We start from the raw sequence: 15,669 nt of genomic DNA, 5'->3' as shown, positions 1-15,669 counted from the left end.
GAGGTGCAAGCTGCCCAATCCAGCTGAGTTGGTTCAATGATTGTGAGGAGGGATGACAACTAGTAAGCAATTGTGCCAGTTGTCCCAAGTATGAGCATTTATCTCAAAATATATTGACATAATATGATCACTATATTCCTATGTGCTTTTCTTGTTATCGAACTCCACCCCCCCCCGACTTGCTTACTTTCCTATACTTTAATGTGTTCTATTGTTAATATCTGAAAGGCTTCCATTGACCTAGATTGTCTTTCCCTCACTGGGTCACACACCTTGAAATGTCTGTGTTTTGTTCCCTGGGCCTCATCCAGCCAGGTTCTTAGTCATGTCTTCTGCTCCCCTCTGTGGATTCTTCACCCATCCCTCCTACCTGTTCATCGCCAGCACTGCTGAACCCCATATTTTCATTTGAGGCTAATTTTCACAGTTCTTACTATCCAAATGATGATGTGTCCAGAATTAACGCAGTTATTATGATAAGAAAGAGACATATTTTTGTAAAGTGGACTTTAAGGTTCACCAAATCATATAAATAGACTAGATGACGCAAACCAGATCAGGGAAGGACAAATTTATTCATCTTGACCAACTTCATAGTCAAGATCAGAGCTTAATGAGTCATTTAGTGGGACTGTCCAAATGAGTTAGGAAAGAAAATTCACTGTCCATGTTCCTGTATAGATGCCCAAGTCCTAACATTTGTTTATGTTACTTAGATATGACCATACTGAACTAAACTCAAGACCAATGTGTTTAGTCTGCTCCCTCCCCTTGCTTTCAGGTTATTTTATGCCTTTTTAACATTGTCTGCTGCACAACTCAAGCATGCAACAAGTTCTAGAATATTGGCCCATTAGTAGGAAGTTATTCGAATTTTAATTTTATGTTATGTCTCTATAACATAAAGGTCACATTTGTTTTTGGCAAATGATGTTAACTTTTGCTTTCAAAGAATTTGCAGCCTAGTAACTGGAGTAGACATACACAGACACTGCTATAGTACAGTGGAGTAAGGCAGGGCAGAGCTAAAGGGCTTCACTGGGGAAGTCACAGTCTGTCGAGAAGATCAGAAAATGCGTCATGGAGGAGGTGATGCTTAGGGATGAGCTTTCAAGGGTCAAGTTTCCAGATGCAGAGACACAAAAGAAGGGACCCTATTGGGGTGCAGTGTCAGAAGTGGCCTGAAGGCTAAAGCGTTCTGTGCTTTGCAAATACGTCACCTGTCAGTTCAGAGAATAACATAGATACAGATAGAGTGGCAGTGGTAAAGGATGAAGTGTAGAAGGTGGGCAGGCCACCAGAACTTAAATACCAAGCTGAAAAGTTTAGTTTTGATTCATTATGCAGAGAAGTGGGAAACCCTTTTAACAGAAGAATGACTTATAGAAACGGCTGGGAACTCCTGTGCCCAGGTGAGAATAACAAGCTTCTGAATTATAATGGTGATAGTAGAAGTGGAATGGAGGAGATAAATTTAGAAGAAATTATGGAAACAGAACTTATACAAACAAGTAGTAATAATTATGGTGCTGGGCCTAGATGTGTTGAGAGAAAAGAACAGAAATCACATTGAAATTTATAGTTTGAAGGGAAGAAAGAAAAGAAATAGGGTTGTCAGAAGGAGAAAATGATTGGAGATGGAAAATAATGCTTTGGTCTGGTTTGGGTCCCGCTGATCTTGCGGTATGTGCCCCAAATAGATATCCCATATTGGGACTATCAGATAAGATCAATCAGCAGATTAGGACTACATAGATTTGCTGACCATCTATAGTTGAAATAGTGAGAGTAGAGTTTTCAGAGGACAGCATGAAAAAGACAGCTCTAAGAGCTGTAAAAAGAAAAAGAATGAAAAAGAAAGTATGAGAAAGAAAGAGAATCTTTTTGACCATCTAAAGGAAGAGAAAGAATGTCTCAATCACAGCACAGTGATATGGAAGCTTTTGGACTAGAGGATGGAGTATCTTAGGTGCAAATATGCTGCTTTTGCTTACTAACTGTGAGTTTAAGCAAGTTCCTGAAACTTCACTAGCCCCATGCTTTCTTACATGTACATAAAGCAGAGGTGATAGTAATAGTATGTACCTTAAGTGTTACTGTGTTGCTTAAATGAAGTAATCCATGGAGAACTTAGATTTACAGCACCAGAAACAATGAGCTTGCAGTCATGTGAGATGTCATTGCTGTTCTTGATTCTTGGACGAGCATTGAGACATCTGAAACGGAAAGACTATATAAATAGATTCCTTGGAATTGCAAAGCCCTTTGTAAGTCTTTGTCTTGGAGGTGATTGAAAAGTACTTCCTGGCCACTCTTGTGGCCTCCGCTCAGCAGTAGATGACAAAGGTGTTATGGTTGATAATGGAAAATGATGGGTTTGTTGATGGTGGATGATGATGGATGATGGTGAGTAATGGACGATGATCTGGTGATGTTGGGAGTGGAAGGGTGATGAGGGCGATGGTTGCGAATGATAGCTGGGAAAGGGACAGTGGGTAGTAACTGGTGGGTAATAATGATAAAGATAATGGGATGTGATGGTTGTGTGGTGGTCATGGTGGGTTTTGGGGTGATTACAGAGCATGGTGGTTAGTGATGGTAGCTGTGGTGACTATGGATTGTGGGCTGTGATGAGTGATGCTGGGGTGGGCATAGTGATGGTCATGATGGTGGAATATGAGCGCTGGGTGGTGGACAGTCATAGAGAGTCACAGGAGCAACTGGTAGGTGGTGGTGAGTGATGATGGAGATGGTGACAGTGGGTAGTAGGATGGTAGTAGTGATGGCAACAGCTAACACTGGCATTCACCCAATGCTCAGCAGTGTTTGAACACTTTTACACATATTAACTTATGCAACTCAGTTGCACAGGGACAGCTACCTTCCTTGTTTTATATATAAAGACACTTTGAGAATTAACTACCTTGCCCAGAATCATACAAATAGGAGCATGTAAAGCCAGGATTTGAAGCAATGCAGTTTGGCTTTAGAGATGCAACCTTATTCAATTTATTATGTTGGGAATGTCTCCTAATCAACAATGGGAAACAACATTCTCTCGAGTTTGTCAAAAATTGTGACGTTTAATCACTGTTTGGTGCTTATGTTTTTTGAAAACATTTTTTTTAAACCAAATCAAAAGTTCTTGCTATCTGAAAATAACAGAATTGGAAAATAGTTTCCAATGTTATTTTACTAGTCTCTCTTAATGTTTGTATTACATCTTCTTAGACAAGATTTGCCTCTCAAAGAACCTCTGGAAGCATAACATTTTCTACACTTTATTTCTACAAGCTGTCTAGGATGCATTGGGTTGCGTTTAACTCTGGAAATAATTAAGTTGAGAATCTTCTATTTTCCCAGCAGTTGCAAACTATCACCACTCCAGACACAGACATGTTGATGAATCCTTTCCTAGGGTAGATTCCAAGACAGAAAAGATTTCTTACTAATCCACAAGAAGGGAAAGGCTACTCTGTGATTCCTTTGAATTTTTTAAGTGTTTGATGTATCATCCCCGGGCTACAAACTGAACTGTGAGGAATACACTATCTCTTAGTTTTGCCAAATCTGTTTTCTTAAGCAGACATATCTGCATAAGTGATCGTAACAGGAATCCATCACTGAACATGTGCTAAGTGTGTGAGAGACTGTGAGAAGTGCCAGTAGACATTCTCTACAAGTTCTGCAGTAAATTTACTCACAGGTCAAAGCATGAAACAGAACAAACCTAAGTAGATTTATCAGAAATAGACATGGAATCATTCAAAGCCCTGTAATCAGTCATACCTGCCTATGCGGTACCTGTTGGCTGTCAGGAATCACAGCGCTTGCTGTGAGCTGGTAGAGTGAATCTAGGACTGCCTAGGAAGAGGGCAAGTGTTGAATAACATCTTGAAGAAATAAATGAACAGTTTATTTTTCTTATTTATTGTCTTACATCGTTGTTTATTTTTGTACAGTAATTGGTTTTCCCCCTCAGGTGCAGTCCCCATAGTTCTCCCACCACCAGAGCACCCGAGATCCATCACCCCAGTCCCTTGTGCTCTTCCCTCCCCTGTTTTGAGCCCCTTCCATCCCCCAAATGGACATAGTTTGACAGTAATATAGGGAGAACATACAGGGGCCCCTGAGTTGGGAGACATAATTTTTTTAGGATATGTTGATTATATCTAAGTACAACTGGGGGTGGAGGGGGAATCTTTTATGGTTAATAATATAAAGTAACATGTTCACTTTTCAGGGCATGGTCAATACAGATGCTTAAAATAATCAGCAGGATCACTTCTGTCTTTGTATTCTTGTTTGCAGAGTCAGAACCTCTGTAGTAGCCACTCTTCAGTGTGGTTGATACTCAAGACTGGGGATGGTTAGAATTAAAATGTCTAAGATGTTGTTCTTGTTCTGAAATTTATAACAGAGTTATAAAGACTCCACAAACTTTTAAAAAAATTAACAGTAAAAGACTTAAACAGCAGCTGAAGACAATGATGAAGAGCATCACAACGCCGCCCTCAGGAGCCACGTCAGGGAGGGGGCGAGAGGAGAAGGCAGACGGTGAGGAACACTGGAGACATCTGGCAGGGGCTGGGCGCTTCAGGTCTGTGTCAGCCTGCTCTCTGATGGCTCCGCAAGGGCAGTCTCTTCTGCCTCACCTTCTTCATTCTCCCACTGGCCCTTCTTGAATCTCTGTTCTTGAGAAGGGGGAGGAAATTGGCCAGTGGGGCCAGGTCAATGTCTGAGAGAGACAAGGGAAAGGAAATATGAGTCACCTATAAAATGATGAAACAGCAACAACACAAGCAATAAAAAGTAAAGGACTCAAAGAAGTCGATGGTAAACCAGTGCCCAGAGCTCCAAAATAAGGCTCAGGCCCTCTTCTTTTTACTCAGTAGAATCACTCCACAGCCGCTCACCTCATGGCTCCCTGCGGGGTCCCCACGTGATGCTGGCTGAGCGTCTTGGCAGTGGGCCCACATGCCCATATGCACACATCCATGGTTTCTTTATCAGTCCGATTATTGATAAAAATGGTAAATGAAGCCTGAAACCTGGATTAAAATGGTGGATTTTATCTGCAGTATTAAAGCAGGACAAAAAACTGCTTTATCAACATGATTTATGCAGAATGCCAGTATTATGAGCCTCATGCTCGTCACAAATTGATTTTCATTTGCTCAGTGAGAATGGCCATATCTCACAGGTGAACTTGATCAATTCTGACTCAGTTCTGACTCCAGATTTCAATCTTGCTTAAGTTTTATTTCACCTATTTCATGAAAAAGTCACATGGGCCCAAACAGTAGTCACATGAGCAAAGTTTTAGCATAATTCTAAGTTAAATACCAGTCTCTAAAATTCCTGGGCTATGCCTGCGTGATTTCATTCAGTCTGTTGAGTTTTAATTCTACATAAATGCTGGTTATCCCCCAAATGTAACTTCTACCCTTGTCCTATTCCCTGAATCCCAGACATGTGTATCCAGCTGCCTATTTAATATTTCTACTTGGAGGTTAAATAAGCATCTCAAATTATGTACCTCTTAAGGCGGAATTTGCAATTAATAACTCCAAACCTGTTCTCCTAAATTCCCCATCTCCCGAAACTAGCACCACCAGCTTTTCAGATACTCAAATCTTATATGGAACCCTTGATTAAACCTTGTCCCTAATCCCCAATGCAGTCCACTAAAATTTTTGTTTATTAAATATCTAAAAGATATCTGAAATCTATCTACTTTTCTTCATCTCCCTGGTTCATCCTACTCTACTGGCTGCAGTTGCATAGGAACTGATGTCCCTGCTTCTGTTCTCATCCCATATCAGTCAGTCTCTGCTGCTAAACAAATAACTTTGTAATTTTGTTGGCATAATATAAAAGATATTATTCACACATCTATAAGATATTGGGGACATTCTTCAGCAGTTATTAGGAACTACTGGGGTGGTTCTATTCAACTCTAGTTTCTAGGGTCTAGACTTAACTGTTTTCACTATTTATCCACTATTCCTAGATCAGTGACTATGTGGGTTCAATGAATGGTTGAGTTAGTAACCAAATGGGCAAACAGTCCCTGGTTTTCTCCCTCTCCTGTTATGGTAGCTCACTGATACCTCTCCAGATCCTGCCTCTGAAGGTTAGAAGGCCTTAAGAGAGAAGAGATCATACATCCTAATCACTTGTGGTGACTTGGCTCGTGTAAACTGACTACCATGATATTAAAGTTGGCACTCACTAAAGGTACCAAGGTATTGGGTTCTGGCCATCACCTCACATTCGTAATTTTCTAAATTAACTAAATGAGAGTATTTCTAGACCCATCTGTACCAGGCCCCAGTTTATTTCTTAGTGCACTGGGACTTGATTGGGACTATACTCTTGTCTTCAGGAAAAACTGTCTGAAGAAATGGACAACCAAGCCCTTATAAACAAAAGCTGAAAATTGACCTGGTATGCAGTGATGGACAGTCAACCTCAGCTTTTTATCCAATCATTTCCAGTCACTACCTTGAGTCTCAATGGAGTATATTCACCTAGTCAAAAATTATTTTTGAATGCCTCTTGTATGCCTCATATATCCCAGTAACTTCAAGATACTTGAAGTTACAGGGTTAGACAATTTAGATTTAAAGCCCTATCCTTATCAAATATACAGTCTAATGAGAAAAAACAGACACAAATAGGTGCAGACAGTTCATTAACTACATTTGTGTTCAATGCTTAAAGGAAGAGCATGATATATATATATATATATATATATATATATATATATATGGACCAGGCCCTCTGGCTTCTTAGTTTAAGCTGGTCCTGAAGGATAAAGTGGAGTTACCTAGGCCAAGGGGATGAGAAGAGCACCTTCCAGGCTAAAGACTTAAAACAAGAACATTAGTTAGAATATAAACAGTAGCCGAAGCAGTGGACTGAACACAAAATCATTGCACCCCTACTATTAAGAATACCTCCTTTAGGATAAAATGGGAAACAATCATCCCCATTTCCATCCAACATCTCAGGAATGTTGAAAAGAAAGTAACAGCAAAAGGCCTCCCCCCTGGTGGCGCAGCGGTTGAGCGCTGGGCTGCGAAGATGCCCGCAGCCTCTGCAGCGCCAGTTCAGTTCCATCCCCGGCCGCTGGTGGCGAGGGTCCCACATGGCGCGACAGACCTCTCCTGCCGCCCGCTGCTCCCCTCAGCAGTGTATTTCGTCGCTCTGCCTGTTCTGCTCCCCACTCTGGCTATGGTGAATTCTCTCACTCTCCCACACTTCTGACTGTACCCAGTGCTTGTATAAATAAATAAATAAATAAATAAATAAATAAATAAATAAATAAATAAATAAATAAATAAATCTTAGAAAAAGAAAAAGAAAGTAACAGCATGAAGACAGTGTTAGTAGTCTTTGAAGCAAGACACTGAACATTCACACTGTTATTAAGTTCATTATTCACTTTGGAACTCAAGAAGAAATATTGTTGTTAGCCCTTAGGCAAAACGAGTTTCCTTCAGATGTCTCTCTCCCTTGAAAAATGGCCCCAAGGTCAATATTCAGCTTCCCCATAGTGAATCCGATTGGCAGTCCAACTTGCTGAGCTACAGGTAATTAGGACCAGAACGTTCTATTCACGGTGTCCTCGCTAATGTATGTAGCCTTTGGAAATTCGTTTCCTTAGTGTCCTCTCTAATTAGCAGCTGTGGTTGCACTTCAGTGTTTTCTCTTTCAGGGTGCCCTTTGCATCCTCCAGAGATATCCACAATTCAGTAATCAAGAGATGGCTTCCTGGGTCAGTTATAGAAGCCAACCTAATTAGCTTGGATTTGAAGGCCTAAGACTTTGATAAAATAAGGCTAATTTGGCAAATGAATTTTAGCAGCACTCTCAACATAGGACTCATAGTCTCGTTTTTCTAACTCTGTTGCCCATTATCCTCCGTGTCCCATCAAACTCCATGGTGCTGATCACCGGAAGAGTTAAACAGGACTCAGGATGCTGGTAAATACTATGGCTGACCCACAAGTTCTTGCATCCTGAGAACTGAAGGAATCCCAGTGCACTATTTAAAAGAGCATAATTAATGGGGTTGTTTTCACCTCATTTTTGATGCTTAAAATCTCAAACTTTTAGCTTCATTATTCTCATAATGAAAAATGGCAGTTGAGCCATCAGCACTACCTGCTAAGCTATAGGGGCCAACAATATTCAAAAGTAATGAACTGTGAGTTATTTCCATTATATTAGAATTAATAATTTTTGTTTTCAAACATGTTGAATTCTCCTGGAACTTTTATTTCATTTTCCCCCATGATTAAATTATATCAGATATAAATGCTAGGTTCAACTAATAGGAAATCATTCTTAGCATTGTCACTTTATCTGGACACTTAGACAAACCTCATGGTGTCACTCAATCTCTCCTTGATTTCCTTCATTGAATCTCCCACCACGTCTTCACAGTGATTATTTTACCCTTTAAGACCCTCCTGAGAATTTTCTTCCTGTGAATTCTGGTTGAATAAAAACAAATTCTTTTTTGATGTTATACATTAGATGAAACTTGAAGAAAAGCTTCTTTATAAAAATTTCAGTCTCTTCTTGAAGGATTGAGCTATAAAACAGTGAATGCATGCTGATGGACTGTTTAAATTCAATTTAACAAACATTTTTCTGATTCAGGTTACACTGTTTTAAAACTTACAGTGGTATATATTTGCAATCTTAAGTTTTACCTGCAGCGCAGAAGATTGAGTAATAAAGGATGTCAGCAGGCCAAGCTCCAGACCAGAGCTATGGCTGTGATATAGGATAGACTCTCCAGGCCGATGAGAGATATCAAGACATGTCAAGTTTGTTCAAGAATGAGACTGTGTGAGCGATGACTATAAAGTTCATTTCAAGCATCAGACACCAAGCTCAGCCTCTCTGAACCCTTGGACACGAGGGGAGAAATCTCTGCATATAGGTGGTACAAATACACCAAGAGAAGAGGTGTGAGCATTACAACAAGGAAATTGAAGACCCAGGAGATCGTATGGCGTACACACTCACACAGTGATTATCTAAAAGGCCGGATCAACAGAAAGAAAAAGAAAAATACCGGATGGTCTCACTCATAGCAGGAATCTAGAAAACTTAAATAAAGGACCAGGAAAAAGAATAACTATAAGAAAGAAAATATCAAAATCAACAAACAACTATAAACCAGAGACACTCTATGGGGGGTGGGGGGCGGGGAAAGGAGGGCTTGGGGTCAAAATAAGGGGGTTGTAATTGTATGGGGAATATAAAAAATAAAATTTAAATAAAATGTGAAATAAAAATTAAAAAAAATTAAAGGCTGGATGGAAAACCAGGTTTTCTGGCTCCCATTCTATTGTTCTACTCACAGCACTTCTAAATTAATACATACAAGTACTCATTAGACAGAACTGAACTCCTCTGATGGTTTTTAAATGTCTAAGAATTCTTCACTGTTCTTCCCTCCAAAAGATGGAGTCTAATTCTTTTCCCTTTGCTTGTTATGTGGACTTAGTGAATCTCCTCTAATGAATAGGATATGACAACAAGGAAAAGTGTGACAGGGTTATAAAAGACCTTGCAGCTTCTGCCTTTCTGTATCAGATCATTTGATCTGTGGGAAGCCACCCGCCATGTCATGAGAACACTGAAGCAGCCTTATGGAGAGTTCCCAGGGTGAGAAACTGAGGCTTCCAGCCAACAGCCATGTGATTGGACATGGGGCCAACCCTCCAAGTCCAGACAGGCCTGCAGAAGACCACAGAGCTGGCTGACATTTTGACTGCAAACCTTTTATTATTTATTTTTGAGGCATTTTTTTTTCACTCCAGGATAAGTAATTAACACAATAGTGTGTTAAGATGCAACCTCTATTATAGAGCTCAATCCTCCAAGAAGTACCTAATGATTTTGTAGAAATATCCTATGATGTACACAACATCAGAAGACTCTCGTCTTTAATTCTTTGCCCAGGGTAAATTCTCAGGCACAAGTTAATATTGAGTTGGAGACCAAAGGTATGTTTCATGAAGTTTGAACAAACTCTAAAACTGCTTTGGTTGTAAGTGTTGGCTCTGACAAGCACTGGCTATCTCCCTCTCCATGTGCCAGCTCTACCTCTTCTTCACCTCTTCAGGAAATGAAGCGCTGTCGTAGCTGCCCATGGTTCTTCCAAAGAGAAACACCCACAAAATGTAATTCTCTAAACTTTGGCTTTCCACAGAGTTATTTTGGAAATAACACAATTCACCAAGTAGATTTTTACCAGGATAAATTATTTCAAAAATGCTGTGATGATTCTGGAGTAGTTAGCTACCCGAAAACATATTACTTCTCCAGATGTTAATTGAGGCACATCAGCTTGAGTTGCCACTTACCCACTCTCAAGGTAGGGACAGATACCTTTTAGCAGCCTGTCATGGAACTAATAAAGATGTAAATGTCTTTTATTCCCTAAATTGCTTATGAGTGAGTCAATAATCTGTGGCAGACTCAATGGTTCCTCTGAGGACCTAAATATAGTGAAAAATCTAGACAGCACAGAATCCTGAGCTGAAAAATTCTGTTCCATAACTATAAATCTTATTACTTCAAGTAGACAGATTCTAACCTGATTTATCACAGCTCACCTTTCTCTCCATCAATATGACCTGCTAATCTTAAGCGTGAGTGACAAGCTCAAACACTGTTCTCCCAGCCTCATGCATTAGAACTAAATTCTGGGCCATCCTTTCCATTGAGAAGAAAATAATGCCTCTTTTCCGTACATAGGTGAAAGTGTGGAAGAAAATGCTAGTGTCGTGGTGAAGCTGCTCATCAGACGCCCGGAGTGCTTCGGCCCAGCCCTGCGGGGTGAAGGAGGAACTGGTCTACTGGCAGCTGTGCAGGGGGCCATTAAGATCTCTGAAAACCCAGCCCTAGACCTGCCTTCACAGGGATACAAGAGAGAAATGTGAGTAGCGCTGATGCGATCGGTGAACACCCAGGTATTGTCAGTACAAGGAAGATAAAGAATGTATCAATAACCTCCCCCAGCAGAGAAAGCCCAGGGGGGAGTTGTTCAAACATTTTAATTCACTTTGTCAAGCACATTACTGTCTTGACTCTCAACAAAGCCTCATGATCAGTATCACCTTCACCCCCTTTCATTTCTTCTGCTCCACTCAGGATGATCAGATCCAGAATTCAGCAAATTCTTCTAACCAGCACTGCACCTCCCATACTCCTCATCACTATAAGAGGATGCTGTAGACAGGCTTGCTCCTGTGTAAGGGTGTTCTCTGACTCCAGTATGTTCCCTTTAGTTTTGAAACCTTGGGGTTTCATCACTTTTTTAAAAAGAGGTAGTGCCCTCCACTAACTCTTCTGAAAGTGTCAAGACCATTTTAGAAAAGTTTCTGATTTCATTCCTTAGTTTAAAAAGAGAGCGGCAGATTTTTTTTCAATTACAGCATTAGTAATCTTTATTAAAAGTTAAGGATGTAGTTGGTGGTGAGTTGTCTGGTTACTGTATGACTTTCCTCTCATATGACCATTTCACCTTCTTTTATCAGAGTCCCTAGATTAGTGCCCAGAATCTAGATAACCCAACCAAGGCAACTTTTCAGCTATTGGGCTTCTGGGAGTCATTTGTTTGGGTAGACAGTCTGGTAGAACTAGAAAGAACCTATGACATAAGCAGTTCAAGTTAAAAGAAATGAGGCCAGGATCCTAGAACTTATTAACAACAGAGGCAGGACATGGACTCAGCCCTCCTAACTCCTTCTCCAGGGTGCTTTCCAGAAAACTCAGGAAAGAAAAGGGAATAAATGGCTGGGAGGAGATTTTGGGAGTGCTGTGCCCTTCCACGAGTATGCAGGAATGTATGATCAGCTTGCCTCAGTACTTACACCTTAAAGTTTGTGGGACCCTAAGACTGTCATGGACAAATATTTGGGTCCTCTGAACTTGGTGAATAAAACCACCCCATTGGCTTCTTGGTGGGAAGGTGTCTAAGAAAGAGGTACGTGATCCCCAGCACAAGCAGGTTAAGTGTCCCATAACAAGCCAAAGCTTCCTCACGCAGCCCCGTGTTGGTTCTCTCTGCAGCATGGATGATGACGAAAACGAAGAGGAGATTGTGCACATGGGCAATGCAATTATGTCATTTTATTCTGCTCTTATAGATCTCCTGGGCCGCTGTGCTCCTGAAATGCACGTGAGTACTGGGGTTCTCAGAGAGTACCTGTAAGTTGCTGGTGCCAAGAACACTGCAGAGGTCTTGAATGGAGCCCCTTCCATTACTTGCCCAGGCTCCATGCCTTCTTCCAGTTCCTTTTAGCTCACATTGAAAGCAGTTTCCAGGGCTTCCCCAGGGGCGCAGCAGGTTGAGCGCAGCACTGTGAAGATGTCCACAGCCTCTGCAGCGCGGGTTCAGTTCCCAGCCAGCCAGGGAGATTCCCAGATGGTGCAGCAGACCTCTCCTGTCTCACCCGCTGCTCCCCTCAGCAGTGTATTTCTCCCCTCAGCCTGTTCTGCTCCCCACTCTGTCGCTGGTGAATCTCTCACACTCCGCACCTCTGGCCTGTACCCCAACTCTTATATAAAAATAAGTAAATCTTAAAAAAAAAAAAGTAGTTTCCATCTGATACTCGATTCTGTAGCTTTCTAAGAAAGCTGGGCAAGTCCTTGTGTGGGGTTTCTCTGAGGCACAAGTTGAACCACATAACTTCTCCATATTCTGTTTCAAAAGCTTCCCCAAATTATGTTCCATTTGCCTCAACTTGGTCAAAATAGGACCAACTTAATTCTTGTTTGAGGCCATGAGGATTCCTCACCTGGGAGTCCTCTTGGTGATCATGGTCACCAAAGAAGGCATGGCACCAGGAAGGGAATCTCTTTCCAAAGTCCATGTTTGATTTCCCTGAGGAGAACTTCACAGACACACCAAAAAGGATGGTTCTCCTGGCATAGGATGTCTTCACAGACTGGCAGTTTAGACCTGCAAGGCTCTGTTCTTCCTCTTCTCTTTTTTACTACTGCTGGGGCCGGAATAAAACCCCACCTTACATAGGAATCACATCATAATTGCTTTTTATATGAAAATGGAAAAGAAAAGGTTGCCTTTCACATTTAAAATAATGGTGATTCTGTAAAAGAACTGTTTTATTCTTTCAGGATTCTTGTGCCTGCCTGCTTCTCTCTACCATGCTTGTTACTTTTGGATTATACTAGAAACAAAATTTATCCTTACTACAGCTCCACACATCTTAATACCTTCTGATCTATTTCATGCTTTTGAATGCTGAAGCCCACTAACTAAATTTTACAACCCAGGAATTGGTCATGACCCGTATGTGCTTTGAAAAGCAGAGCGTGAAAGTGTCCATGCTTACCTCCCTCCCAATGTCAGAGTCCTGTCTAATACACACTCTAGCCTGTTTGCAAATCCAAATTCAGGTGTTTAGGGAAACTATTCCAATGTGGGAGAATCTAGGTTAAAAATACTGTGAATAGAAAAAAATCTACATCTCAGTAAGAGAGGCTGATGAGAATTCTTAACTCAGGATTCCAGTTCCTACTGTGATGAAGCAGCCTTCTGCTCCTGGCCCATCTTTCCCTCTCTGTGCCTTTGAACAAATAAAGAAGCTTAAGAGGAAGTCAGGGGGATACTGGGGTGTTCTGCAGTCCTGGGACAGGGTATCAGTTTTCCTGATCACCTGTCCTCACTTGGAGAGTTAACAGTTTGTTTACTGTCAGCAGCCTAGGATAGCTAAGCCATCAGAGCCCCATCTGGGAAGGAGCTTCCTCCTGCCTTACATCCCCTCTGGTCTGATACCTTACACCCACATACCACTCCCCTAAGCTGCTTCAACTTACGAATGGTGGGGAAGGGGTGCCATCTCTGACAACCTCCCCTCCACCCACAGGCAGGTGACGGTCAGTGGGTGCACAGGCATTGTTTCGCTAGGAGCTTTGAGAGTCATATCCCAGGCTCCCATCTGGCTGATCTGGAGTAAATTTGATCCTAAGCTCAAGACTGCTCCAGACTAAGGGCCTGTGCCTAAACACGTACCAGCTGTCCACATGTGCAGGAGGATGCACACTGCACACACTGGCTGACCCGCCTGAGGCTGTGTGCATCAGGTCATCCCTCTCAGAGAACTCCACTGAGACATCTGCCACTTTCTTTAGCCTCTTGCCTACCCCTAGTTCTAGCATTAATCTGACTTTGAGGAAACAAATTCATAAGTCATTTTTACGGTTAGCAGAATTTAGCATCTGGAATCATTATCACATTGCCAATGTGTCCCCTGGCCACTGAGAACTCCCAAAATCGCAGTCACACTGAGACTCACCACCAAGCTACACACTGACTGCAGGGACTCAGTGCTCAATTTGGTGACCTTGGTAATTACAGCAAAAGCTATCAAGTTGAGCTCTTTGGCACAGTTCAGCCATCGCTCAGTAGCATTTCTTCTTGAAGATCAAGAGAAAGCACCTCTCTTTCCCTGTGGTCATAAGTGTCTATGGCAATTAGGCTGTCAAAGTATACCCCATCCCTTAAAGGAAATCCTTTAACTGCCAAAGGCTTGGTGGTCTGCCACCTCACAGAGTGGCAGCATTGGGCGTGGCCTGGGATGAGGGAAAGATTGCTCAAAGTCCAAGTGGCTTGGAGCAGTGAGAGGCCTAGAGGGGCTACACCAGGCAGTAGTAATGTGCAGCCCAATCTAAAGGCAGATTCATATTTATTTGAATCAAGTGCAAAGGTGGGGAAAGTCCATAGGGAGTACACATGCATGGGGGTGGTACAGGGATGTGAGCTAGGGTGGAATGACCAGGGCCTATTGCATGGGGGCCGCCATTGTTCCTGCTGGTCAAAGTATATTATAATATCTGCCTGCTGTTTTCAGCAGACGCTGGTTTCCCAGTATGTTCCTCCAGACCAAGACTTCAGTCCTTAATGAGAGGCCTCCTGCCGGACTGTATGCCTAGCTGCCCAGCAAGAACTCTGGGTACCAAGACAATAGCCGCGAGAACAAGGAGGGCTGGGGATCCCACAGAAGTGGGGTGGAGCAGGGAAATGAGAACTTTGTTTATCTTATTCTCCAACTCTGCATTGCAGCTCATCCAGACGGGAAAAGGGGAAGCCCTCAGGATCAGGTCAATCCTGCGCTCCCTGGTCCCCACAGAGGACTTGGTTGGGATCATCAGTATCCCCCTGAAACTGCCGTCCCTGAACAAAGGTAAGGAAGCAGCTGAAGGCCCAGACCTGCCTGTCTCCTGGGACCACTCGCTCAGCGTTAGTTTTCAATGTACATATCTTTCGTTACTTCACTGGCTAGATTTTTTTACTAAATATTTTATTGTTTTATATGCTTATAAATGGGTTTGTTTTCTTTATATCTTCTTTAGATTGTTAGCATATAAAAACACAACTGATTTTTCAACTTTGAATTTGTGTCCTGAAACTACTGAATTTACTTAGTTGTAACAAATTTTATTAGACTGTTTTCTATGTACAAGATCATGTCTTCAGCAAAAAATTTTACCTTTCCTTTTCTGATTTGGCTTTTTTCTCTTTTCCTGGCTTAATTGCTCTGACTAGGATTTTAGAGAGAGAGCTTTCAACCTTATACTGTTGAGTCTTTTGTGAGCTGTGGGTTTGACATATAT

At 41.8% G+C, this 15,669-nt stretch overlaps 1 protein-coding gene across 1 annotated transcript in view; it reads left to right on the top strand.

The window, feature by feature from the left end:
* RYR3 (ryanodine receptor 3) overlaps positions 1-15,669 on the top strand; it is a 522,405-nt gene that overhangs the window by 384,060 nt on the left and 122,676 nt on the right. The window contains exons 44-46 of the mRNA XM_054700223.1: positions 10,786-10,966; positions 12,103-12,211; positions 15,119-15,239. Coding sequence (XP_054556198.1) covers positions 10,786-10,966; positions 12,103-12,211; positions 15,119-15,239 — 411 coding nt within the window. The remainder of the gene's footprint in view (positions 1-10,785; positions 10,967-12,102; positions 12,212-15,118; positions 15,240-15,669) is intronic.

The sequence above is a fragment of the Talpa occidentalis genome, unplaced genomic scaffold (genome assembly GCF_014898055.3).
Source record: "Talpa occidentalis isolate TD23 unplaced genomic scaffold, MPIMG_talOcc4v2.1 talOcc4.11, whole genome shotgun sequence".
In the NCBI taxonomy this organism is placed as follows: Eukaryota; Metazoa; Chordata; class Mammalia; order Eulipotyphla; family Talpidae; genus Talpa; species Talpa occidentalis.
Note: the sequence above shows the minus strand (reverse complement) of the source record. Positions and strands in the feature narration are given on the sequence as shown.